We start from the raw sequence: 27,838 nt of genomic DNA, 5'->3' as shown, positions 1-27,838 counted from the left end.
TTGCAATCAGATTCAAGCCATGAAGCGTATTACTGGATAACTGGTGCTGCATAGATTTTTTTTGCTATTGTGAAGTAGGTGACCTTGGAAGGTTCTGCTTCAATTAATGTGCCCGTGATACAGATTGTTGGTGTAGTTTGAGGTTGTGCTTTGAATCAAGGGGGGGTGGGGCGGGGGGGGGGGGGGGTGTTCAGAACATGCAGTTGTCCTAATTGATTCAATTATAATATTTTCAACGGTAGGAATAGAAGCGTGTGCACATATGTGAGCTCTACCAAAATTGTACTGAAAGCCGCGAAACAGAAGATTCATGAAATAAAAACAGAAAACGCTGGAAGTATTCAGCAGGGCTGGCAGCATAGAATTCATAGAAACCCTACAGTACAGAAAGAGGCCATTTAGCCCATTGAGTCTGCATCGACCACAATCCCACCCAAGTCCTACCCCCACATCCCCACACATTTACCCACCAATCCCTCTAACCTATGCATCTCAGGACACTAACAGCAATTTTAGCCCAATCAACTTAACCAAAGCATCTTTGGAGAGAGGAACAGAGTTAACACTTCAGGTCAGTTACCTTTCATCAGGATGTTGAAATGCCTACATTGGACTGGGGTGGACACAGTAAGAAGTCTCACAGCACCAGTTTAAAGTCCAACGGGTTTACTTGGGAGCACAAGCTTTCAGAGTGCTGCTCCTTCATCAGGTGAGTAATCACTCATTTCTTGTGAGACATCTTACCGTACCTTTTATCAGAACAGGATTATTTTTGAAACTTTGTCAAACCTAACCAGAACAAAAGAACACTCCATACTGGACATCAACATGGAAGGTGAATATTGAACAAGGCGGCACGATCTTTGTTGATGTTTATTCACCCTTAAGTAAAGATGTTTATAAAGTTTGTTTATTTATTAGTGCCACAAGTAGGCTTACATTAACACTACAATGAAGATACTGTGAATATCCCCTTGTTGCCACACTCTGGCACCTGCTTGGGTACACTGATGGAGAATTTAACATGGCCAATTCACCCCAACGGTGCCATGAACTTGCATTGTCGGAGCCACTGCTCAAAGCATTGTCTTTCTGTAATGTGGAAGCACTGTTGATGCTGAGGCCCTGCACATTAAACATGCACTAAGTTCAGGAAGGTCCATAAAATAGTTAATCAGGTGATGACGCCCATAATGAGGACCTTAGCAGCAAAAAAACAGTGCAGTGTCCTTCTAAAATGGGTGCTTGATAGCAGGGACTGAGGCCAATGGCTGACCAATCCCATGGAGCTATACTCCAGTGGGTCCTTTTAAGGGACATCAGGAGAGAAGGCTGGAATTTCTCTACCTGCAGTGCACCATGTAGGTGACAGAAACATCATTAATCTAGCCCAGGGATTTCATAGCTTTTCTTATAACTGCAGACAGGATCTACTGGTGGCCTCGCTATTAAGGGATGGCCTCATGGTATTATTGCTAGACCATTAATCCAGAAACTCAGCTAATGTTCTGGGGCCCCAGGTTCGAATCCCATCATGGCTGATGGTGGAATTTCAATTCAATGAAACAAAATCTGGAATTAAGAATTTACTGATGACCATGAAACCATTGTCAATTGAAGGGAAAACCCACCTGGTTCACTAATGTCCTTCAGGGAATGAAACCTGCCATCCTTGCCTGGTTTGGCCTACATGTGATTCCAGAGCCACAGCAATGTGGTTGACTCTCAACTGCCCTCAGAACAAGGGCAACTAGGGATGGGCAACAGATGCTGGTCAGCTAGTGATCTCCATGTCCCATGAATGAATTTAAAAAATGGAACCCTTTGAAACATCCAAAGACTTGGCCTTCAAAAAAATATAATCAGGCAGCTACCAACAGTCTTGATGGAGGAGACCATTGGAATCCTGAAACAAAGGTTCTGCAGGAACTCATCAAGGCTCCTCATGCAGCATCTTCCAAACCCAGAACCATCACTACCTAGAAGGACATGGGTAGTAGATACAGGGGAACACCACCACCTGGAAGTTCTCTTCCAGTCCACTCATCATCCTGACTTGCAAATATATCACTGTTCCTTCAGTACCATTGAGTCAAAATCCTGAAACTCTGTCCCTAACAGCACTGTGGATATGCCTACACCACGTGGACTGCAGCGGTTCCAGAAGGCAGCTCACCACCACTTTCTCAAGGACAATCAGGGATAGGCAATAAATGTTAGCCTAGCCAATGAGGCCCACATCCCTTGAATGAATAAAATAAATGCCTCAAATGATCAGTGGAAGTGTTATCGGTCAGGCAATATATGAAACAATATTCCTTCAATACTCAATATTGCTGCAAAGGAGAAACTGTCATGCAACTTAGTAAAGGACAGCCAACTTCACTTAACCAGTGGGAGCAGAGACTATCAAATAGGTGTCAGGTGAGATATGTGTAGAACATCTATTCACTCACAAAGAATCTTAAGTCAGACCACAATAGGTGGCACAGGGTTAGCACTGCTGCCTCGCAGCGCCAGGGACCTGGATTCAATTCCCAGCTTGGGTCATTGTCTGTGTGGAGTTTGCACATTCTCCCCATGTCTGCATGGGTTTCCTCCGGGTGCTATCGTCTCCTCCCACAGCCTGAAAGGCATGCTCGTTCGGTGCATTGACCCAAACAGGTTCCGGATTGTAGCGACTAGGGAATTTCACTTCATTGCAGCGTTAATGTAAGCCTTACTTGTGACTAATAAATAAACTCCATTTAACTTTTAATAAGCAATGACTTTGAGCGACTGTACCATCCAATGTACAGGTCGTCTGCATGTGACCGCGAAAATCTTGCCAGAAGACATTAGACATGGACCACTGCCCTCTGTTTCATACCTGGTTTGAAAATGACAATGATAGGATCTTTGCTAAGGCAGAGATTATTACAACGTGTAAGGAAAACCTGGCTGGAGGTGTGAAGTAGTGGCTGACACAGGACCGTGGTGAGAATATGGGCCAAAGGGACTAACTTTGGGTTGCTTTACCAGAAAAGCCAACAAAAACATTGTTCTTTGTTCTAAACTTCTCTGCTTCTAAGCAAATGCACAGATCTTGTCAGGTTATCTTCCAGGGCTGCAAATGTGTGCAGTGCCCACACCCCCTCTCCAGTTGTCCTTAACATTACAAATGAGGGGGATTGAATATAAAAGTAGGGAGGTCTTGCTGCGGCTGTATAGGGCATTGGTGAGGCCGCAGCTGGAGTACTGTGTGCAGTTTTGGTAGCCGCACCTGCGCAAGGATATTTTGGCCTTGGAGGTAGTGCAGAGGAGGTTCACTAGGCTGAAACCGGAATTGAGGGGGTTGAGCTATGAGGAGAGGCTGAATAGACTGGGCTTGTACTCGTTAGAGTTTAGGAGGATGAGGGGAGATCTCATTGAGATGTATATGATGATGAAAGGGATGGATAGGGTAGAGGTGGAGAGGTTCTTTCCGCTCAGAAAGGACAGCAGGACTAGAGGGTACAGCCTCAAGATAAGGAGGGGGGGCAGTTTAGAACGGAGTTGAGGAGGAACTTCTTCACTCAAAGGGTAGTGAATCTCTGGAATTCTCTGCCCGTTGAAGTGGTGGAGGCTACCTCGCTAAATATATTTAAGACGCGGGTAGATAGGTTTTTGGTAGGCAAGGGGATTAAGGGTTATGGGGAGAAAGCGGGAAAGTGGGACTGAGCCACTTCAGATCAGCCATGATCTTGTTGAATGGTGGGGCAGGCTCGAGGGGCTAGATGGCCTACTCCTGCTCCTATTTCTTATGTTCTTATGTTCTTAACAACAAGCAGCACACAGGAACATCCCTCTAACGATTAACACACACTCTGAGCCAAAAGACCTAGTAGAATAAATGCTTAAAAATTGATATTTTATATAAAACTCGAACAAATATGAAAAACTGCATTTGTTAAGAAAGGGAAGGCTTTTGAATAAGTGATTTATGTCCTGGCTTCAGGAAGAACTATCCTGAATTATTTTTTATTTTTCAATCCCATCCAATAAAACAATTTAAGAAATAAAAGTTAGTTATGTTGAAGCTCAAAAGGCAATGCGATTTATGATGGTGAATCTGGTACAGATTAAATGGCTTTCTTTTTCAGCCTTTCTATCCTTTCCCCCCATTTATCTAGCAGAAAGTTTCTCAGCAGGCAATGTGTCATGTTACAGCTAATGGGACAAGTCTTATCCTCTTAGAACATCAGTGCATGCATTATCATCTGACATTGTCAGCTGCTGCACAATGACAAATCTCTGTTTTTGTTCCACAACGCAGTTCATCTCTCCAATGCTGGAGGTGACTTCAAGCTTTCAAATCCCTATGGTAGCTGTAAGTGGGCATACAAGGTCACCTGACTACATCAATCTGTCCTTTGTGCTGTCCAGACTTAGTGCTAGTATACTAGTAGACTAGATAAGATACAGATAAGATAGAGTAGATAAATTCCCAGGACCGGACAGGGTATTCCCTCGGATCTTGAAGGAGACTAGTGTTGAAATTGCAGGGGCCCTGGCAGATATATTTAAAATGTCGGTATCCATGGGTGAGGTACCAGATGAGTGGAGGGTAGCTCGTGTTGTTCTGTTGTTAACAAAGGCTCAAAAAGTAATCCAGGAAATTATAGGCCGGTAAGTTTGACGACAGTGGTAGGTAAATTACTGGAAGGAGTATGTATGAAGAGAAAGGATCTACAAATACTTGGATGGATAGGGACTTATTAGGGGGAGTCAACATGGCTTTGTGCGTGGTCGGTCATGTTTAACCAATTTATTAGAGTTTTTCAAGGAGGTTAGCAGGAAAATGGACAAAGGGAAGGCAGTGGATGTTGTCTTCATGGACTTCAGTAAGGCCTTTGATAAGGTCCTGCATGGGAGGTTAGTTAGGAATGTTCAGTTGCTAGGTATACATGGAGAGGTAGTAAATTGGATTAGACATTGGCTCAATGGAAGAAGTCAGAGAGTGGTAGTGGAGGATTGCTTCTCTGAGTGGAGGTCTGTGACTAGTGGTGTGCCACAGGGATCAGTGCTGGGTCCATTGCTGTCTGTCATCTATATCAATGATCTGGATGATAATGTGATAAATTGAATCAGCAAATTTGCTGATGATACAAAGAGTGGAGGGATAGTAGACAGTGAGGAAGGTTTTCAAAGCTTGCAGAGGGATTTGGACCAGCTAGAAAAATGGGGTGAAAAGATGGCAGATGGAGTTTAATGCAGACAAGTGTAAGGTATTGTAATTTGGAAGGACGAGTCAAGGTAGAACATACAAAGTAAATGGTAGGACACTGAAGAGTGTAGTAGAACAGTGGGATCTGGCAATACAGATACATAATTCCCTAAAAGTGGCGTCACAGGTAGATAGGGTCGTAAAGAGTGCTTTTGGAACATTGGCCTTTAAAAATCAAAGTATTGAGTATAAGAGCTACAATTTTATGATGAGGTTGTATAAGACACTGGTGAGGCCGAATTTAGAGTATTGTGTGCAATTTTGGTCACCTAATTACAGGAAGGATATTAATAAGGTTGAAAGAGCGCAGAGAAGGTTTACAAGGATGTTGCCGGGACTTGAGAAACTGAGTTACAGAGACAGGTTGAATAGGTTAGGACTTTATTCCCTGGACTGTAGAAGAATGAGGAGATTTAATAGAGGTGTATAAAATGATGATGGGTATAGATAGAATGAATACAAGCAGGCTTTTTCCACTGAGGCTAGGGGAGAAAAAAAACTAGATGACATGGGTTAAGGGTGAAGGGGGAAAAATTTAAAGGGAATATTTAAGGGATTGTTTCTTCACACAGAGAGTGATGGGAGTGTGGAATGTGCTGCCAGATGAAGTGGTAAACACAGGCTCACTTTTAACATTTAAAAAAGACTTGGACAGGTACATGGATGAGAGGGATATGGAGGGATACGGTCGAGGTGCAGGTCAGTGGGATTAGGCAGAAAAATGGTTCAGCACTGTCAAGAAGGGCCAAAAGGCCTGTTTCTGTACTGTAGTGTTCTATAGTTCTACTGCTGATTCCAGAATCATCCCCAATGTAAAAGGAGCTCATGTTGCTATTTCAGTGAACTGATAAGGTCACTGTCCCATTATATGATACTGAGGGCTAAGTTTTCCAACCCTTCCGCACTTGATGGGATCTTCCAGACTCGTCGAGGTTGACTGCCCATAGTAGGTCCCTGGTGGTGTGGCCTGCGAACAATGCAAACCTCTTGTCATTGGTGGGACCAAAAGATTCTGCTGCCAGAAGTGGTGCACTGCCTCTGCTGCTGGGAAACACACCTGTGGAGGTGAGGGTGAATCCTGCTCTGAAAGATTACGAACTCCATTCTCAATCCAGCGTTGGGAACACAATGTTGGGAACACATTTCTGGTTCCTAGCCCCCTGCATGACATCTGCAAGGTTGATGCAATGCTATCTTCAAGTGCAATCACTTCATTGGGTTTGAGACGAGTTTAATGTCCACTTGGTCATGCTGAATGCGCCCAGGGAGCAGGAGTTAACTCCTGAGAACAATCCTTAGAAGGCAGATGTGGGCAATGACTGGATGTGCTGCTGCCTTGTAAAATAGGGGAGGCAGGAGATCAGAGGCTCAGCAGCCACATGGCATAGAGATGTATTCAAAAGTGAAGGAATATGTACTACTCATAGCCTGACCCAATAATCATTTTTTCTAGAAAGCCTTCCTTACCAGGAACATTACTTGATGGCTCCCCACTTACACCCAACATTAATGTGTTTGGGTTTGGGCTGTTGGGTTTGCTGATCTGTGATATATTTCCATGGGGGTGGTATGATGAAAAGAATTCGAAGTCCAAGATGAGCATGAAAATGGGGGAATTTCTGATTAGTTTTTGGGGAGAATCCAAATCTGCAATCTTACGCACTCAATGCATGAAAAAAACCCTCAAAAACTGTTTCTCACCTGTAGGGGGAGGAGGCAGGACTTAAGACAGCTGAACGCTGGCTGAGAGCAGCAGAGGGTGATTGTGCATGTGCAGGTCTATCACTCACCATCTGCCTCTCTCAGTCAGCCTCCATGGCCTAAAACAGGCCCCCCACCAGCTGCTGAGGTGGCCCATGGCCAATTACACTCCCTGCACCCCATCCACTTCGACTGATTGACCCCCACAACTTGGTGGGGTGTGATAATAAGATATCTCCCCATGGTGCTTGACATGGGGGACAGTATGCAAGTGATAGTGTTGAAATGCTGTGCTCGTTCTACTAGGCGGTAGAGGTTGTGGGTTTGGAAGTTGCTGTTATAGAAGCTGTGATAGATTGTTGCATTTTGTAGTTAGCAAATTCTACAGCCATAATATGGAGTGCTGACCTCTGTACCAGCCAATTTGGGCCAAAGGGCCTGTCACTGTGCCATAGATTCAATGATTCTAGATCATGGCTGGTCTGTTGCCTAAATCCATTTACTTTGACCCATATCCCTTAATATCTTAACAAAAAATTATCTATCTCAGACTTAAAGTAAGCATCAACTGCCATTTGTGGAAGAGAGTTCCAAGCTTCGATCGCCCTTTGTGTGTAGGAGTGCTTCCTCACAGCTAGACTGAGTAGTCTGGCCCTAATTGTTAGACTGATTCCAGGGGGAAAGATCACGTATTGTACAACACATATTTAAGGGGTGGATAGGGTGCCAATCAAGCAGGCTGCTTTATGGTGAATGTATTGTTGGGGCTGCACTCATCCAGGCAAGTAGAATGTACTCCACCACACTCCTGACCTGTGCATTGTAGAGAGACTTTGGGGTGTTAGCTGGTGAGTTTTACTTGCTGCAAATATTTTCAACCTTTGACCAACTCTTCTAGCCACAGTATTTATGTGTCTGGTTCAGTTAAGTTTTCGTCAATGATTACAATCCCGGTTGGGGAATTCAAAGATGGTAAGACAGTTGACTGTCAAGGGAAGAAGGGTTAAACTCTTCTCGGAGGTGGTCATTGTATGGCACTTGTGTGACGAGAATGTTACTTGTGTTTATATTGTCCAGATTTTCCTATATGCAACACAGACTATTTCAGTAACTAAAAAGTTGTTATTGTAATTGAACACTGCAAGTAGCGGAAAACATCCTGACATCTGCCCTTACGTTGGATGGTAGGTCACTGATGCAGCAGCTGAAGGTGGCTGTGGAAAGAACACAATCCTGGGGAACCTGCAGTGATGTCCTGCGGTTGAGATGACTGGCCTACCACCATCACAACCATCTTCATTAGTTCTGGGTATGACGCAAGCCCGTGGAGAGGTATCCTCCTGATTAATGTTGACTTCAATTTTACAAGGACTCCATGAATTCACCCTCTGTTGCCTGACACTGTTGCCTGGTTGTTTGAGTGATCATGTACTATGCCACAGAGCATTGTACAATACACAATCTTTCCCCCTGGAATCAGTCTAAAAATTAGGGCCAGACCATTCAGGTGAGATGTGAGGAAGCACTTCTACACACAAAGGGTGATTGAAGCTTGGAACTCTCTTCCACAAATGGCAGTTGATGCTATCTTTAAATCTGAGATAGATAACTTTTTATTAAGTAAATATATTAAGGGATATGGGTCAAAGTATATGGATTTAGGCCACAGGCCAGCCATGATCTAGAATCATAGAATCTATGGAACAGAGACAGGCCCTTTGGTCCAAACTGGTCCATGCTGACCAAAATGCTCATCTAAGCCAACCCCATTTGCCTGCATTTGGCCCATATCCCTCTAAACATTTCCTATCCATGTATCTGCTCAATTGCCTTTTAAACATTGTTAATGTCCCTGCCTCAACCATTCCCTCCGGCAGCTTATTTTAACACCTACAACCCTCTGTGTAAAAAAGCTGCTTCTCAAGTTCCCATTAATTCTTTCCTCCTTAACAAACCTATGCCCTCTAATTCTCAATTCCCCAACCACGGAAAAAGACTGAATGAATTCACCCTTTCCATGGCTTTCATGATCTTATACATTTTTACACGATCACTCCTCAGTCTCCCACACTCCAAAGAAAAAAGTCCTAGACTGTCCATTCTCTCTCTATAACTCAGTCCCTTGAGTCTTGGCAATATCCTTGTAAATCTCTTCTGCAGTCTCTCCAGTTTAATAACATCTTTTCTGTAGCAAGGTGACCAAAACTGAACACAATGCTCCAGGTGTGGCCTTACCAACTGTACAACTGAACACAACTTCCCAACTTCTATACTCAATGCCCTGACTGATGCCAAAAATCTTCTTCATTACCCTATCTACCTGTGAGTCCACTTTAGAGAACCGTGCACCTGAACTCTAAGATCCCTCTGTTCCACGATACTCCCTAAGGTCCTACCATTCACAGTGAAAGTCCTACCTTGATTTCACTTTCCAAAATGCAGCATCTCATATTATCTGTATTGAACTCCATTTGCCATTTCTTGGTCCACTTCCCCAGCTAATCAAGATCCTACTACAATTTTTGATAACCTTCCTCAATGTCTACAATAGCACCTATTCTAGTGTCATCTGCAAACTTACTGATCATACCTTGTACACTCTCATCCAAGTTGTTGATACAGATAACAAACAGCAATGGGCCCAGCATTGACCCTTGAGGCACACCACTAGTCACAGGCCTCCAGCCCATCAAGCATCCTTCCATCATTACCCTCTTCTTCCTTCCATCAAGCCAATTGTATATCCAATTTACCAGCTCTCCCTGGATTCCATGTAATCTAACTTTTCAAAGTAGCCTACCACGTGGAACTTTATCAAATACCTTATTGAAGCCCATATAGATGACATCTACCGCCCTTCCCTTATCAACTTTCCTGTTCACTTCATCAAAGAACTCTGGCAAATTTGTAAGGCATGGTCTCCCATACACAAAGCCATGCTGACTACTAATCAAAACCCTGTCTTTCCAAATGCCTGTACATCTTATCCCTCAGAATCCTCTCTAGTAACTTACCCACCACTAATGTTAGGCTTACCGATCTATAATTCCCAGGTTTTTCTTTGCTGCCCTTCTTAAATAAGGGCATTACATTTGCTACCCTCCAGTCTTCTGGGTCCCTCACTTGTGGCTAACAATGATGCAAATATCTCCACCAGGGCTTCCACAATTTCTTCTCTAGCCTCATGCACTGTTCTTGGATATACTAGTCAGGACCAAGAAGATTTATCCACCTTCATACATTTCAGCCTGGATGAGATTAGCAAACAGTAATTCTGTTCTGGAACAGATATGTTGAATTGGACCCATTGTCTCTGTTGAAATAAAGTGGCTTTGTAATTGGAGATGAATGAAGTTTCAAAGGAGCTCAAAGTAACTAGAGGCGAGGAAGGAATTGGTATTGGTATTGGAATCGGTGAAGGTGCTTATTGCAGACACTTTTACATATGAAATAGAAGTGACCAGCTGTCACATTCCATTTGAAGTCTTACCGTGTATTTCCGAGTGTTCTCCAGCAGTACTTTCTCCCGCAGCCAGCTAACAACAGGTTTCGGGTTTCCAAAGGCCGTGCATGTGAGGGTGATGGAACTTCCTTCCTTGGCTTCCACATAAGGTAGAGGTGTTTCCGTGAATGTAGGGGGAGCTGAAGAGAAGGATAAATAAATCCACTTAAAATCATCTCAGCATCAGGAGCAAGCACTATATAATTAGAAATGCCAGTTTGTATTTTACAACCGATTACTTCAGCAAATATATAGGAGTCCACAGAGGGATCATGACCCTTTTGATAACATTGATTTAATTTCTACAAGCTGTTGCAAATGTTTGAAGTTTATTTATCACTGTCACAAGTAGGCTTTAATGCAATGAAGTTACTGCGAAAATCTCTCGAGTCGCCTTTTCGGGCACACCGAGGGAGAATTTAGCACGGCCAATGCACCTAACCAGCATGTCTTTTGGACTGTGGGAGGAAACCAGAGCATCTGGAGGAAACCCAGGCAGACATGTGGAGAATGTGCAGACTCCGCACAAACAGTGACCCAAGCTGGGAATCGAACCCGGGTCCTTGGGGCTGTGAGGCAACAGTGCAAACCAATGTGTCAGTCAGGCCAAGAACTTTCACATTGCTTAACTTCAACAGAGTTCAGTCAGAAAAAGGGAGAAAGGATTGATTAGGTTTTGATCTATGTGAGACTAGCAACAGGGATGATTGTGTTGGATGAGTAACGGGAACGGTAGGGAATAGAATTTGAAATTGATCTTAGAAAATCTATTAATTGAAAGGTTTGAAAAACATTTCCAGCAACAGGGCTCAGTAGAGCCAATTATTTCATCTGCTGAGCACTTAATTAAATGCCCTGGTATGATGTTTAAGTTATTCTGGCACCTTGAACTGGGTGCAGAGAATTTGAACATGCAGTTTAAAGCTATAATCTAAGACCATATTGCGATCAATATTCTTACAGTCTTGATTAAAGTGCTCTTGATTAGATGGTGCCTCTCGAACACCTTCTTTCACTTTTCCCCACAGTGGCTATATACATGAGGTGGGAATGTTGTAAAGGTTGGAGATCTAGGTTTGGCATAACTTACTTCATTAAAGTTTCTCTCATTCCAAGTTACGTCAGTAAATAACACATGAAATATATAAGAAACACAATATTGGACACTGCAGTATGTCATCTATATTTAAATAAATCTTCTCTCCTATTACATTTCAGGCAGTCCTTTGGAAATGATGATGAGTTGCTTCTACTCTGGTTTGATGGCTGACAAGTCCAATGTGTGATCTGCAGTCTCTGTCACATGTGGGTCAAGTGCTACTTGAAGGATGGGGTGGATGGGCTGACTGGGGATTTTGTCAGCTCCCTCTGATGCTCTGACCTTGCCTTTGTACATTTCCAACAAAGTCTCTCGATGTACCTTCCCTAAAGAGCCTTTTCCATTTTGGTTGGTCACAAGCCAGGGTCTCCCATCAGCCAAAGTGTACGTTTGCCATCTTCAGGGGTGCTTTGAGGACAACCCTAAAACATATCCGCTGTCCTCCTGGGAGTGTCCTCCCACAACCTGGACATGATGGCTTGTTCTGCATATTCAAATGCCTGAATATGCTGCTTAATTACTTAACCTTGGGATTGTCTCTCACACCCCTGTCTAAGTGATATTGATTGTTAACCGAAGCAAATGAATCAACTGCAGGGTTACGGTGCAGTAATGTGTGGAACACCCACTTATTCTTGCCAGTAGCATCAAAGACTGAGATGGACATGGAGATGTATTACTTTATTTATTAAGCTGGAATTGCCAGGGTATGGTCAATGCCATCAAAGGTTAAGTTGATTATCATAAAGATAGGTTGATTCTTAATGAAACTTGACAGAACATAATTCATCATTAAGTAATACATTAACTCAATTGTAGTCTCATAACATCTCAGCTACAGTGGGTATTTTTCCCCCACAGTAACACTAATAACTGATATACTTAATGACTATTTGTGGTGAGTTTAAAATTAAGAGAAATTAGTGCATCACTCCAGGTGATGTAACCGTAAAAAAGTACATCTTTGTTTTCAAATATCTCCATGATCTGATCCCTCGCCGTCTCTGGAATTTCCAGAATCTGTTTCCCTCAATTCTGGGTCTCTTGAGCATCCACAATTTTAAATGCTCCTCCAGTGGTCACCATGGCTATGTCCTAAACTCTATAATTCCCCCTCCATCCCCGACCTTTTTCCCTTTCTACCTTCCTCATCTCCATTAAGGCACTATAAAACATGCCTCTTTGACCAACCCTTTGGTCAACTGCTCTAATATCTTCTAAAGTGGCTCGGTATCATATTTTATTTCATAATCCTCTGTGAAGCACATTTATTTTTGTAAAAATTGCTATTGTTATAATTCAGGTCAGACACTCCAAAGATTTATTTTTATTCATTCATGGGACATGTGCGACAATGGCTGGCCAACATTTCATTGCCCATCCCTAGTTGCCCAGACAGTTGAGAGTCAACCACATTGCTGTGGTTCTGGAGTCACATGTAGGCCAGACCAGGTAAGGACCGCAGATTTCCCTCCCTAAAGTTACCTAACTGGCTATCTCATAGGGAGAACAGAGTTGGAATAAATGGGTGCTTTTCTGGTTGGCAGTTAGTGACTAGTGAAGTGCCGCAGGGATCGGTGCTGGGGCCTCAACTGTTTACCACATACATTGACGATCTGGAGGAGGGGGCTGGGTATAGGGTAACAAAGTTTGCTGATGACACAAAGGTGAGTGGGAAAGCGAATTGCGTGGAGGACGTGGAAAGTCTGCAGAGAGATTTGGATAGGCTGAGTGAGTGGGCGAGGACCTGGCAGATGGAGTACAACGTTGGCAAATGTGAGGTTATCCACTTTGGAAAAAATAATAGTAGGATGGAATATTATTTAAATGGTGAAAAGTTGCAACATGCTACAGTGCAGAGGGGCCTGGGGGTCCTTGTGCACAAATCCCAAAAACTCAGTCTGCAGGTGCAGCAGGTGATCAAGAAGGCAAATGGAATGTTTGCCTTTATAGCGAGGGGGATAGAATATAAAAGCAGGGAGGTCTTGCTGCAACTGTACAGGGCACTGGTGAGGCCGCAGCTGGAATACTGTGTGCAGTTTTGGTTGCCGCACTTGCGCAAGGATATACTGGCCTTGGAGGGAGTGCAGAGAAGGTTCACTAGGCTGATACCGGAGATGAGGGGGTTAGCCTATGAAGAGAGATTGAATAGACTGGGTCTGTACTCGTTGGAGATGAGAAGGCTGAGGGGGGATCTTATAGAGACATAAGGTAATGAAGGGGATAGATAGGGTCGAGGTAGAGAGATTCCTCCCGCTTAGAAAGGATAGCAGGATTAGAGGGTATAGCCTCAAAATAAGGGGGGGACAGTTTAGATTGGAGTTGAGGAGGAACTTCTTCACTCAAAGGGTGGTGAATCTCTGGAATTCTCTTGCCCGTTGAAGTGGTAGAGGCTACCTTGCTGAATATATTTAAGTCACGGGTAGATAGGTTTCTGATAGACAAGGGAATTAAGGGTTATGGGGAGAAAGTGGGAAAGTGGAATTGATCCACTTCAGATCAGCCATGATCTTATTGAATGGCGGGGCAGGCTCGAAGGGCTAGATGGCCTACTCCTGCTCCTATTTCTTATGTCCTTATGTTCTTATATGATAGCATCACTGTAATCACAGGTCAAGTTGGTTTGCTACTGTTATCTTTGTATATTGCTTTCCAAGCCTATATGTTTATACCAAGTCTCAAACTGAAGTTGTTTGTGTGTGCTACATTAATAAAGGGGTGCTTCAATCTGAGTAGGTTGGAATGGTACCAGGACCACTTGAGCCCAGAACAGCCATCATTACTGGGGTCCCCGATGGGCAGACGGCCATGAGACTCATTGCTTGTATTTCTTGCATGTTATTTACTCTTTTGCAATAAACCATTATACTTGTTGAGATTATGGCTGGAATTTTATCGCCCCGCATATCACAGGAATCAGAGCGGGTGAGGGGCAGACGATGAGTAGGTTTGTTGGCCTCGGATGGGATTTTACTGTCTCGGGATGAGCGAAATCCCCATTCTGTTAATCTAGTCTTATTTAACATTCTTGCGGATCATTAAAAGAACAAAACAGAACACCAGACTAAATTGTTGCTTTGTTTAACAAACTCAGGTTTTGTCAGAAAACTAAAATATAGTGTTTTAATTGAGTACAGAATTCAGCTTTTCATCAAATACAAGAATTACCTTGAGACTATCCTCATTATTTGTATTTGATAAGTTTAATACGGTTCTGTTTCACCAAACTTATTTCTATTTCTTTGCATACCTCCTGGAGGTATCTTGAAGCACGTTACACAACAAATGACTTCTACAAGAGTAAGAACATAAGAAAATAGGAGCAGGAGTAGGCCATCTAGCCCTTCGAGCCTGCCCCGCCATTCAATAAGATCATGGCTGATCTGAAGTGGATCAATTCCACTTTCCCACCCTCTCCCCATAACCCTTAATCCCCTCGCTTATCAAAAACCCATCAACCTGCGTCTTAAAAATATTGAGCGAGGCAGCTTCCACCACTTCAACGGGCAGAGAATTCCAGAGATTCACCACCCTTTGAGTGAAGAAGTTCCTCCTCAACTCCGTTCTAAACCACCCCCTCTTTATCTTGAGGCTGTGCCCCCTAGTCCTACTGTCCTTTCTGTGTGGGAAGAGTCTCTCCACCTCTATCCTATCCATCCCATTCATCATCTTATATGTCTCAATGAGATCTCCCCTCATTCTTCTAAACTCTAACGAGTACAAGCCTAGTTTATTCAGCCTCTCCTCATAGCTCAACCCCCTCAACTCCGGCATCAGCCTAGTAAACCTCCTCTGCACTCCCTCCAAGGCCAAAATATCCTTGCGTAAGTACGGCGTCCAAAACTGCACACAGTACTCCAGCTGCGGCCTCACCAATGCCCTGTACAGCTGCAGCAAGACCTCCCTACTTTTATATTCAATCCCCCTCGCTATGAAGGCCAGCATCCCATTCGCCTTCCTGACCACCTGCTGCACCTGCAGGCTGGGTTTTTGCGACTCATGCACAAGGACCCCGAGGTCCCTCTGCACCGTCGCCTGCTGCAGTTTTTCGCCACGTAAGTAATAGTCCTTCCTACCATTATTCCTACCAAAGTGGACCACCTCGCACTTACCAACATTAAATTCCATTTGCCATTTCCTGGCCCATTCGCCCAGCCTATCTAGATCCTTCTGCAGACTCTCCACACCCTCCGCACAATTTGCCGTTCCACCAATCTTGGTGTCATCAGCAAATTTTGACACCATACACTCGGTTCCCTCCTCCAGATCATCTATATAAATGGTAAATAGCTGACGCCCCAGCACCGATCCCTGGGGCACTCCACTAGTCACCAACCGCCAATCCGAATAGCACCCATTAACCCCCACTCTCTGCCTCCTATTTGACAACCAATCCTCTATCCACGCTGACACCCTACCCCCAACTCCATGCCCCCTTACCTTCTGCAATAACCTCTTGTGAGGTACCTTGTCAAATGCCTTCTGAAAATCAAGAAAGGCCACATCCACCGGCTCTCCTCTGGAGTAGTCATTGTAATGACTACTATTATTATGTAAAAGGGTGTGGCAGTTATTTTGCACAAAGAATTATCTCAAGAACTTCACAAAGCACTTCACGAGAGCCTTAAATAAACACCGACAAGCCGTGCAACAAAATGTGGGAGGATAAGGTTGGTTAAAGAGACAGCCTTAGAGGAATATCTCAAAGCTGAGGGGTAGAGAGGCAGAGAGATTTAAAGAGGGATTCCAGAACTTGGGGTCAAGGCAGGCGAAAGCAAGGCCACCAATGGTGGAGCAAGAAAGATTCCAAAGAGACCAGAATTGGAGCAGCATAACGATCTTGGAGGGCTATGGAGCTGGAGGAGATTGCAGCACAATGGCATGATGGTTAGCACTGCTGCCTCACAGTGCGAGGGACCTGGGTTCAATTCCTGGTTTGGGTCACTGTCTGTATGGAATGTGCACATTCTCCCCATGTCTGCGTGAGTTTCTTCCAAGTACTCCTGTTTCCTTCGAACTGTGGGAGGAAACTGGAGCTTTCTAGCTTTGACAAAGGATCATCTAGACTCGAAATGTCAGCTCTTCCCTCCCCTTACAGATGCTGCCAGACATGCTGAGATTTTCCAGTATTTTGTCTTTTGGTTTGAAAGTAGTACTGGTTAGGTGCATTAACCATGCTAAATTCTCCCTCAGTGTACCCGAACAGGCATCAGAGTGTGGCGACTAGGGGATTTTCACAGTGACTTCGTTGCATTGTTAATGTATGCCTAACTGCGACACTAATAAATAAACTTTAAAACTTTAAATGATTACAGAGGTAGAGAGGGGCAAAGTCATGGGTGTAGCGTGAGTTGGGGGGGGGGGGGTGGGGGGAGGGGGGGCGGTGTTTGACAACAAGAAAAAAATTTTTAAAGTGAAAATTGTTATCATGCAAACTGAGAGCCTATGTATGTTACTGAGCACATAGATGAATGGAACTTGATGTGAATGAGGAGACAGGTAGTAGAGTTTTGGACAGCCTAAATTTATTAACGAAATAAGTAAAGAGACTGGGCTCGGGGGGGGGGGGGGGGGGGGGGGGGTGGGCGGGCATTGGAATAGTTGGCAGGTAAAGAAGACATAGAGGGTTCCAGTCATGGATTCACTGAAGCAGAGGCAGAGATGGGTAACTTTAAGGAGGTGGAAGTAGGCACTCTTGGTCATGGAAGCTCAGCTCAGGTTCAAACAGCAGTGAGACAAAGGCCCAAACATTAGACCCAGGGTCAGGCGTGAAGGGACAGGAGAATTCCTGACTGTGAGAAACCAACCTTTAGAAATGGCTGCCTGGATGTTGGATTTTTGGTCCTGGGTTGATGGCTAGAATGGGAGTCAGGGTCGGTGACCTGAGAGAAACGAAGTGGCCAGATGAGATGAGGGCTGAATGGAAGGGTGTGCCTTGGATTTCCAGCACTGTGTCCAGAAATTTAAAAGAAGAATAAAACTGTCGCAAACACACAAGAAACAATATTTTTAATTGTATAACAATACATGTGACAATAATAAAACAAATTAAATCAAGTGGCTGGCATGGTGGCACAGTGGTTAGCACAGCTGCCTCACAGCTCCCGGGACCTTGGTTTGATTCCCAGCTTGGGTCACTGTCTGTGTGGAGTTTGCACGTTCTCTCTGTGTTTGTGTGGGTTTCCTCTGGGTGCTCCCGGTTTCCTCCCACAATCCAAAGATGTGCAAGTTAGGTGGATTGGCTATACTAAATTGCCCATTCATGTTCAGGGATGTGTAGAGGGATTAGTGGGGTAAATATGTGGGGTTGTGGGGATAGGACCTGGGATGAGGTTGCCTGGGGTGGGATTGTGGTCTGTGCAGACTCAATGGGCCAAATGGCCTTTTTCTGCACTGTAAGTTTTCTATGGTTTGCTAAATCAAATCATAAAACTTCCCTCCAGTCCTCACTCTGTCACATATTCCCAATCCATGCTAACCCATGCCATTTCATGCCATGTACCCATCCTCCATGGCCTTTTATAGGCCCTCTAATGCCAACTTGTCTCAACCATGTTGCCCTACTCATCAGTCTTTGCCCTTATTTAGCATGCCAACTCACCTACTATCCACTTGGGCAGACATCAGCACCCATGCATACATAAGATAAAATAAAGTTCAATAAAATAAAGTTCTAAGTGACTATTACAGAGTACACTCTCATTTCGTAAAATCCATTTACTACATTTGCATTCCTTCAGCTAAATAAAGCCTCAGAATAACAAACATTTCATTCAGGTGCACAATGTCTTATAATAAGCATTGGAGTTTCTAGTCCCATTATATCTGCTTGTAGCTGTCAATCAAACTGTGAAATGGAAAGCACCCTACTGTGATAATAGATGGTTATTGAATCAGTTGTGTCGCATCAATCCAGCAATGGAGTCCCCAGGCTAATGTCAACAGAGAAAGCATTTTTAAAAAATATTCCAGATTTTTTTTCAAAAATTTGAGGTGTGCACTTTTAAATGTGTTGACATCTCCAGAGCTCCCTTTGACGGTCCCTCTGAAAGGTGCTTGTGAATGTTTTGACAGTCCCTTTGACATGTATTGCTCACGGTCTTGGCAGGTTCCTTTAACAGATGCTATCAAGAGGTTTGGTAATTGATTTTGTCAAGTCTCTTGACAGTGACTTGTCTGTGTACTTTTAAATGCACATTTCTGCCTACATTTAAGGTTACTTGACCCTCCACAAACAGCACCTCACCTCTCCCAAAGATAACCGGGACCATATTCAAAGGGGAACCTTCCTCTTCAAAGGAATACCTGGTTATCCACACAAATCCACCAATACAGGCCTTTTCTTATCTGGTCCAATCTGTACTTGTTGGGCTCATATTCCCATCCTATCAAAATCCAACTTCAGTGGAATCAGCTTATGATTAAAATGGCCCCATAAATAACACAGGACGAAAGATGCCCTGCCCCAATCCTGCACCTGCAAAAACGAGAAGCACCACATTGGAGGTGAGACTTCCAAATTTCAGGCACATCTGCCTTTGTTGTCACAATCTAAAGTTGTTGAATTCAGTGTTGAGACTGTGGTCTTTCCTATCCATCTTAACCCCTTTTGTAAATATCCCATACACCTGTTGTCTCAATGCAATAACCCCACCCCCTCCCTTCCATACCAGACTATCTATTTTGTGTTCTTAATGTTTCTACATCTTGTTGCAATCGCTCGCAGCTACAGTTTAATATCCAAAACATTTCTGCCTCTATTTATTTCTGATAAAGAGTGAGATGGACCCAACACCTTGGCTGGAATTTTACCATTTTGCTTGCTGAGGGAGTCAGAGTGGGCGAGAGACGGACCATGGAAATATCCTTCAACCTCAGGTGGGATTTTTCGGTTTCAGGACAAGCGAGGCTGGAAAATCTCACCCTTTCACTCTTTTTTATCCCATCAGATGCAACCAGACCTGTTGAATTTCTCCACATTCTCTTCCTGTTTCATATGGGCCTTTAGGTATTTGCCACATTAATATCACATAATGTAATTTCTGAATTTATCTGGGATTAGTAAACATTCTAACAATATTCCTACTTGTTTTATAACCTTAAATTTTACAATGTTGAATTATAACACAATCTGCTTTGGAAAATAAGCAACGTTTGAACAATTATTTCAACCAACATGAATAATGTTTTTCTTAAATCTTACTGCAAGTAAATGGAAATGGAAATTAAACTTGTTGGTGGAAGTTCATATCTCATCATCAGTAACTCTTAAAATAAACTATTCTGCAGAAAATAATTGGCATTCTTGTCACAGTGTCTGAACTTGTGAAAATTAATTAGCAGCAAAGCTTGTTCTGCCACTGTAAATGAAATACCAATCTAAAAAAGCTACAATCAAACCAAAGTTCATGGATTAAATCTCTAGATGCTGGTATTTGCAATGTCAACATTGTTCTATAAGAACATTAAAAGAAATACAAGTTCCTCTCTCCTTTTCAAGATGGTAACTGTTGCGAAGTTGAGTAGAATAATTGTAGGTTGGTGTTTGTAAAATTGTAAAACACTAGAGAAAAAGCATTGTACTGTCCTTTTAAAAAACGTGATGCTTTTTCTGCACTCAGTAACTTAGAAAAAATGCAAGTACATATAGAGTGCCCAAAATGAAACATCCAAAATGGAACATTTGTATCGAAAGGCTAAGCAGCAGTGTTACCAAGACAACAGGCTTCCAGGCTTTTTGATTTTTTAAAATTCAGCCAATCAAATTAAATTAGGCACTTAGACACCAAGAACCTATTAAATTTAAATCTGATGGTTTTGGCAACCTAGGACCAATCCTATTGTGGGGGATATTGATATGTCATCACAGGTATATAAGAAGGGAGGCAGTGTGACAAAAGCAGAGATCTGCCACCTGCCAGACTAACAGCTCTTAGTTCAGCTCTTAGCTCTAGAGAGAAAGAGAACTGCTGGCTCTCATAGCCTCACTTATGTCTTAAGAGAAAGCACTATCTCAACAGCAAAGGCACCAAAGAAGACAGAAGTTCCAAACAGAAAAAGGCCCAGAATATTTTGGAAGATGTCCAAACCTGATTGTAATTGTGAGAGTGACTAAATTCTGTTTTGTTAATGACTGGGGATTGTATTGATCTGAAATTGGTTTGTTAATAGTATAGTTAATGTGTTCACTGTTAGATAAACAAATTGTTACTTATTGACTTTAGACAGAGTGTCAGGGAGTTATTTTGATTTAACCTCTAAAGATTGTTGAAGAGCAGATTGGACTGCTTCACACTCACTTTATGATTACGAGGCGAGGTACTCCTCTTTGGAGGTTTTGGTGTTAGTTCTCAGAGGGGAGAATCAACCTCCACTTCATAACATAACCAGTCTTCTTGTGGGGCATGTTGCAGCCCAGTCAACATTGAGTTCGGCAGCTTTTGATTGCAACCTTCCTCCAACTTAAATCCCTTCATTCAAATATTCCATACAGGGATTGCCTCAATGCAATGCCTCCCACACCAGACCCTCTGTCTTTTGTCTTTAAAGTTGCGTCGTTTTGTTGCAACCTCTCCCAGCTACACTCCAATATCTAACCCATTCTCCCTCTCTTTAGTTCTAACGAAAGCCAAAAGGACTCAGTACATTAACTCTGCTTTCTTTCCATACAGATGCTGCCAGACCTGCTGACATTTTCCAGCATTGCCTATTCAAGTACAATTAAATGTTTGCCTTGAATGGGCAGAATTTTCTGGCCGCGTTCGCCCCAAGATGGAAAATCCCACCCAAGGTCACAGCGCCTTTTCATGGTCCGTGTCCCACCTGCCATGATTCCCGTGGTGGGCGGGACTGGAAAATTCCACCTAATGACTTCCTCTGAAGAACGTCTATGGAAGAGAATCGCCAACAACAATTAGATATTCAAGAGTTCACTGATCCTGAAAAGAATTATGGGATGCCTGGTGCCAATGCTGCATCAACGTAACTAGACTGAAACCTATCACAAACCAGTTTTATACAACTATATCCACCATTTAATGCTGTTATTCACATGGGCATATCAGAAAAGCCGACGTGTTCAAATCCAGTTCTTTGTTCCTTCTCATCCATTGGCTACACTTGCTGAAGAGCTGTTTCCTTAGCAACCACGTTATGGTCACTGAGAGTTCCCAAAACCAACAAATGAGATTAGTTCCAGCACTTACAACCAGGACATATAAGAATGATATCTTACATGACATAACTAGGCTCCACATAAATATTTCATATTATGACTAAATTTGAATCTTTAAAATTTATAAGATTCATATTTATTTATTTATTTTGGTTTGTGACATAACAAGATGCAAACATTACTGATTACTGACAATTATTTGTGTCTTGTTTAGTAAGTGCACCCATTGGGCATTTACTCTATCCAGTAGACTCCTAAAGTAGAGTTTGAATTTATACAATGGGCTGAATATTTTGGTGCTTTGAGATCCCCACCTCCCGAGTGAAAAAGTCAGGGGAAAGCTCACCTCTCCTCTGGCGAGTTGTCCCGCAGGGATCGAATGGCCATCAGATTAGTCATGTGTTTCAGGCAGGACTTCCACCTCCATCTGGAGTGGATGTCTTGCCTCTGCTTTATGGCTTTAAATTAAGGGGGGGTAGTTATAGGACGGATGTCAGGGGTAGGTTCTTTACCCAGAGGGTGGTGAGGGATTGGAATGCCCTGCCTGCTGCAGTTGTAAATGCGCCTAGTTTGGGGGCATTTAAGAGATCCGTGGATAGGTTTATGGACGAAAAGGGATTGGTTTAGGTTAGTGGGTCATTGTTTTGTAACTGGTCGGCGCAACATCGTGGGCCGAAGGGCCTGTTCTGCGCTGTAATGTTCTATGTTCTATGTTCTGCGAGCTGCTGGCCAATCAAAGATCTGGCAGCTGTCTGGTAATGGGGAGAGCAGGCGTTGCTGGGGCGGCAATACGTCCCTAACCACAAAATGCCAGAGTCGGAGCTGGAGACAAAGTTAAATGAGTGAGGCCTTAGGCTAAAGAAATCCAGTGAGAGGGGCAAAGAGGATAGGAGGCTGGCTTAGACATGTCAGAGGTCTGGGGGACAGGAATTAGAGATGGAGGAAGACTTGGGTGGAAGTAGTTGGTAGGGGAAGCCCTTCAATGGTTCCTCTTGTCTACCACAAGCCTGTACAGTAAAAGCTGCCAATCCGGATGCTTGGTGTGAGTGTCTCCTACCGCTAACTAAATTCCAGTGGTGAGATGAGGGCCTTAATTTGGCCAATAGGCTAGTAGGCTCCCATAGCAGGTAAAGTAGCGAGCTGCTGGTATATTAGGCATAAGTAGATAGGTAGCAAGATTGATGCCCCCAGCACTGCAAAGCTATTGCTGGATACTGTAAATGCCCTGCAAGTGAAGACATTTGTTTGGGAAAGTGTTCCCTAGACCCTTAGCATTCAGATTGTCATATCATTCATATTGCTAAGGTTCCTCCAAAAAGCCCAAAATAATAAATTCATTTGTTAAATCTACAATTAAAGATAAAATTAGTGATCATTTAAGAATGCACATATAACTCCATGATAGACAAGTGTGGACTTATCAAAAACTAATCACACCGGAAATTTTACAGTTCTTTTGAAAAATAATTGATTCAATGGATGAGGGGAAAGGAATATATATGATTTTAGAAAGTATTTGAGAAGGTGATTGGCTTATTAGCAAAGTTTAAGCTTGATGGTATAAGACAACATGCAGCAAGATATCTCAAAATTGAGTTAATGGATAGGAAATAAATTGGATTGGAGAAGGGTTGGGCTTGGATTATCTGGGAATCATTGCTGATCCACTTTGATAATCAATACACATACGTCGTTTTGTCTTGAGAAGAATCTAAAAAGTGGCCAATGACGTATTTGGTATACAGTGAAGCAGCAATGGACGTCAGGGAGAAGATTACAGATTATTACAATGGATAAAGGATACCAGTGCAAAGTAAAAGCAAAATACTGTGGATGCTGCAATCTGAAAAGCAACAGAAAATGTTGGAAAATCTCAGCAGATCTGACAGCATCTGTGAGGAGAGAATGACAAAGGGTCATCTAGACTTGAAACATTGGCTCTGTTCTCTTCCCACATATACTATCAGGCCTGCTGAGATTTTCCAGTATTTTCTACCGATGTAATTTAGTCTGTTCAAGCGTGAAGCATTATTTTTGGGAGGAATCAAGGATTGGAGCTGAAGGATGTGGGTCAAGAGAGAATGAGGAGTTCAAATTCACCAATGTCTTTCAGGAAGGGAATCTGCCATCCTTACCTGGTCTGCCTTGTATGTGACTCCAGAACCACAGCAATGTGGTTGTTTTTCAACTAACCTGGCAACTAAGGATGTTGAAGAATGGAATTCTTCACCAAAGGTTGAGGAAGATAATTGCTCCTTCTAAGGAAAAATTGGATCAATATTTGAACCAGAGGGAGAAGCATGATTATGAGGAGAAAATGATGCAATGGGATTAATTTTGGGTTGCCCTAGCAAAGAGCTGGCACAGGTGTGATGGTCAAATGGCTCTTCACTATGCTCTAATTTCTATGACCTGAAGCTACAGGATGGCAGGGGCTTGGCTCCCACCATGCAAAGAGTCAACCAGGAACATGTCCCTGACAACTTTAGAGTTCCAATGGCATATTACGCTCTAATGGGCGTTGATTGGCATTAGGCTGGGCCTTTGCCTCTAGAGGAAGTCTCACCTTAGAGAGTTGCTGGCCGGTCAGATTGAAAGTGATTTTCAAAAGAAGCAAATGCGATGCGAGAAAGAACATTTTTCACACAGTGGTTTGGGTCTTGAAAGCACTGCCTGGAAATGTGGTGGTGGCAGGTTTGACTGAGACATTCAAGAGGGTAACATTCTAGCCTATAATTTTTTTGGTACTTAATGACAGCTTGATGTCCAAGGGCAGTTTCACAACACTTAAACTTGGACACCAGCCAACTTTTCCCATTTCCACTGCTATTTCATCCAAAGTCAGGTGAAATAATTGAGGAAGATACACACAGCTATTAATAGCAAAATCCAATGCCTTACTTTGTTCCAACTTGAAAAGGCTTGTAAGAAACACTGTTCCCCCAAACTGGTCTGCCTTCCTTTACTATATACCTTACAGCGTTTTTGTTCAGTGAACGTAACCCCCTTGTGAGCAACATTTTATTTGATGGTAACATTTCAATAGAACTCATTCCAAAATCCCTCCCTGGCCAAATGGTGACAAAACTCAAACTATGAAATTAGTCCTCTGGTTCCAATAAAGGTGATTATAATTCACTTAATTGAGCATCACAATGACCCTATCCACTCAGACTGATAATAAATTTGATCTTGTTCAATTATGCTTGAAAATTTGCTATTGGTTGCGTTGAAGGTTGCTCAACAAAGTGCCCTCATTTACTCTACAAATGTGTGAAAGAAATGCACAAAATAGAAAATGTCTTTGTAGCATTTTATAAAATAGTGTTCGTTATCACTGAAGTATGGATCACCTAGTTCAGCAGCATTGTAGTATGAATCACATGGATCAGTCACGCTGAATATGAGTTTACACCATTTGGGAGGGGCTACCTTACCCAGTCCCTTGAAGATATCTTCTGAATGTCCAATTATACCTCATCCACCTCCAGTTTCATCATCTCACTTGTACCACGATTCCCCCATTTCCTCCCTGGATGTAGGGGGGTGCTAATTAAGCTAATAAAAACACATAATCATGGGTTTAAGAACACTAACACAATATTAACTTTAGAATGAATGATCTTGAACTTTGGGAATGTAAGCCAAGGCTGTCGCCATAATCCAAGATCATTTATTTTGAAATTAATACTGTGTTAGTGTTCTTAAATCCATGATTATGTGTTTTTATTCGCCTAATTAGTCCCCCTACATCAGTTATGTTAATATTGTGTTTGTGTTCTGAAACCCATGATTATGTGTTTTTTATTAGCCTAATTAGCCCCCCCATGTCAGTTAAGTTAGTATTGTGTTGGTCTTTTTAAACCCATGATTATATGTTCTTAATTAGCCTAATTAGCCTCCTCCACATCACTCTCCTAATGATTTCACTCCCAACTACCTGGCCCAATTTGCCTTTGCTTTCGGACTCCCTTCCTCCCTCTGTGTACTAACTTAAAACTGACTCCCCAGTTTTCACCCCATGTTCAATGCCGGGCTCTCTCAGTCTTTATTTCCAGATGGAAAGGGAGCCATGTTTTCTGGGCATCTTTCTCTCACACTGAGGATATCAAAGTGACCATGCCTTTGACACTGGCATCAAGGACAAAACAAAGAGTAAGTGGCAATTACAGTCCCAGGTGGAGAGTAAGGAGGAGATGAAAGTGAGAGAGATGGAATGGACATTTAGGACGGAGTATTTGAGGTAGCAAGGCAGCAAATGTAATACCTGAAACAGATTGGTAGGGCTGACATGCTGGGATAAGGTCACAGTAAAGACACCTGGCAGACAGGTTTGTTCATCCTGAGAAAGCCAAAGCTCATCAGTTGGTCTTTGGGAATTTTGGCTCATCTGTGAATCAAAATGTTTGTTTACACAGGATGGTAGGCCATTATGGAGATTATTGAACTGCAGTAATCCCATCACCGACCTGCCCATTATTCCTCCTTTTGTGCATTCGTAAGTCAAGCTTACACATGTATAAAGATAGGATATTAATCCTTACAAAAAAAACACATGCCAAACAGTAAAAGCACAGCAGAATCTCTCTGTACAGCACAACATGCTTTAAGCAACACAACTGAATATACTTTACGTGGTACTGTTTTACCACAATGTGTACAGCATAATCTCTAAGTGAAGAAAATCTAAAATCACATGGGATTCGGGGTGAGCTGACTAGATGGATACAGAACTGGCTTGGTTATACAAAACAGAGAGTAATGGTGGGTGTTTTTCTAGAATGGAGATCTGTAGCTAGCAGTGTTCCGCAGGGATCAGTGCTGGAACCTCTGTTGTTTGTAGTTTATATAAATGATCTGGAGGAAAACGTGGATGGTCTGATTAATAAGTTTGTGGATGACATGAAGATTGGTGGAGTTGCTAATAGTGTCGAGGATTGTCAGACGATACAGCAGGAAATAGATAGGTTGGAGATTTGCGCACAGAAATGGCAGATGGAATTTAATTTGGACAAGTGCAAGGTGATGCATTTTAGAGGATCAAATTTAGGTATGAATTATACTGTAAATGGCAGAACCCTTAGGAGCATTAATATACAGAGGGATCTGGCCATGCAGGTCCACAGTTTCCTAAAAGTGGCAACATAGGTGGCCAAGGTGATTAAGAAGGCATATAGAATGCTTGCCTTCATCAACCAGGACACCGGGTACAGGAGTTGGGAAATCATGTTGCAGCTATATAAAACCTTGGTTAGGCTGCATTTGGAGTATTGCGTGCAGTTCTGGTCACCACATTATCAGAAGGACATGGGAACTTTGGAGAGAGCGCAAAGAAGGTTCACCAGGATGTTGCCTGGTCTCAAAATTATTGGCCATGAAGAGAACTTGAATAAACTAGGAATATTTTCACTGGAAAGATAGAGGCTGAGGAGAGACCTGAGAGATCTATAAAATTATGAAAGGCATAGGCAGGGTGATTAGTCAGAGGCTTTTTCCAAAGGTGGAAGTGTCAATTACAAGGGGCACAGGTTCAAGATGAGAGGGGGAAAGTTTAAGGGAGATGTGTGGGGGAAGTTTATCGCACAGATGGGTGGGTGCCTAGAACGCGCTGCCAAAGGAGGTGGTGGAAACAGGCACATTAACAATATTTAAAAAGCATCTGGATCAGTACATGAATAGGGAGAGAAGAGAGGGTTACAGACCGAGTAAGGACAGAAGGATTTTTTTCGTTAGGTCATCATGATTAGCACAGGCTTGGAGAGCTGAAGGGCCTGTTCCTATGCTGTACTTTTCTTTGTTCTCTTTGAAAACTCAGCAGGACAGATTTGGATTTTCACGCACTGGTATAAAACATGTAATAGCAGACCAGCAGCCCAGCTTTGAACTATAACCCATGATTTAAACAAAACATTGGGAAAGATGGCACAGTGCCTGGCCCCTTTAAGGGAGTGATCTTCTGCAAGGGTCACATGCCTCCAACTAACCAAGTGGAAACTGAGTTGGGGCTTCATTCCAACTTGTCTGGGCTTGTCCCTGCAGTTAGATCCTGGAGGCTCAAAATACTGAATCCATGTCCAAGATGGCGGCGTGGGCTCGTTGGGCCGAAGGGCCTGTTTC

General features: G+C 43.0%; 1 protein-coding gene across 1 annotated transcript in view; it reads right to left on the bottom strand.

Moving 5' to 3' along the window:
• Window positions 1-27,838, bottom strand: part of igsf9bb (immunoglobulin superfamily, member 9Bb) — a 660,581-nt gene that overhangs the window by 242,926 nt on the left and 389,817 nt on the right. Inside the window, exon 4 of the mRNA XM_080214744.1 lies at window positions 10,437-10,588. Within this exon, the coding sequence (XP_080070870.1) occupies window positions 10,437-10,588 (152 nt within the window). The remainder of the gene's footprint in view (window positions 1-10,436; window positions 10,589-27,838) is intronic.

This window comes from Carcharhinus amblyrhynchos, chromosome 29 (genome assembly GCF_965287045.1).
Source record: "Carcharhinus amblyrhynchos chromosome 29, sCarAmb.v2.hapA, whole genome shotgun sequence".
Classification (NCBI taxonomy): Eukaryota; Metazoa; Chordata; class Chondrichthyes; order Carcharhiniformes; family Carcharhinidae; genus Carcharhinus; species Carcharhinus amblyrhynchos.
Note: the sequence above shows the minus strand (reverse complement) of the source record. Positions and strands in the feature narration are given on the sequence as shown.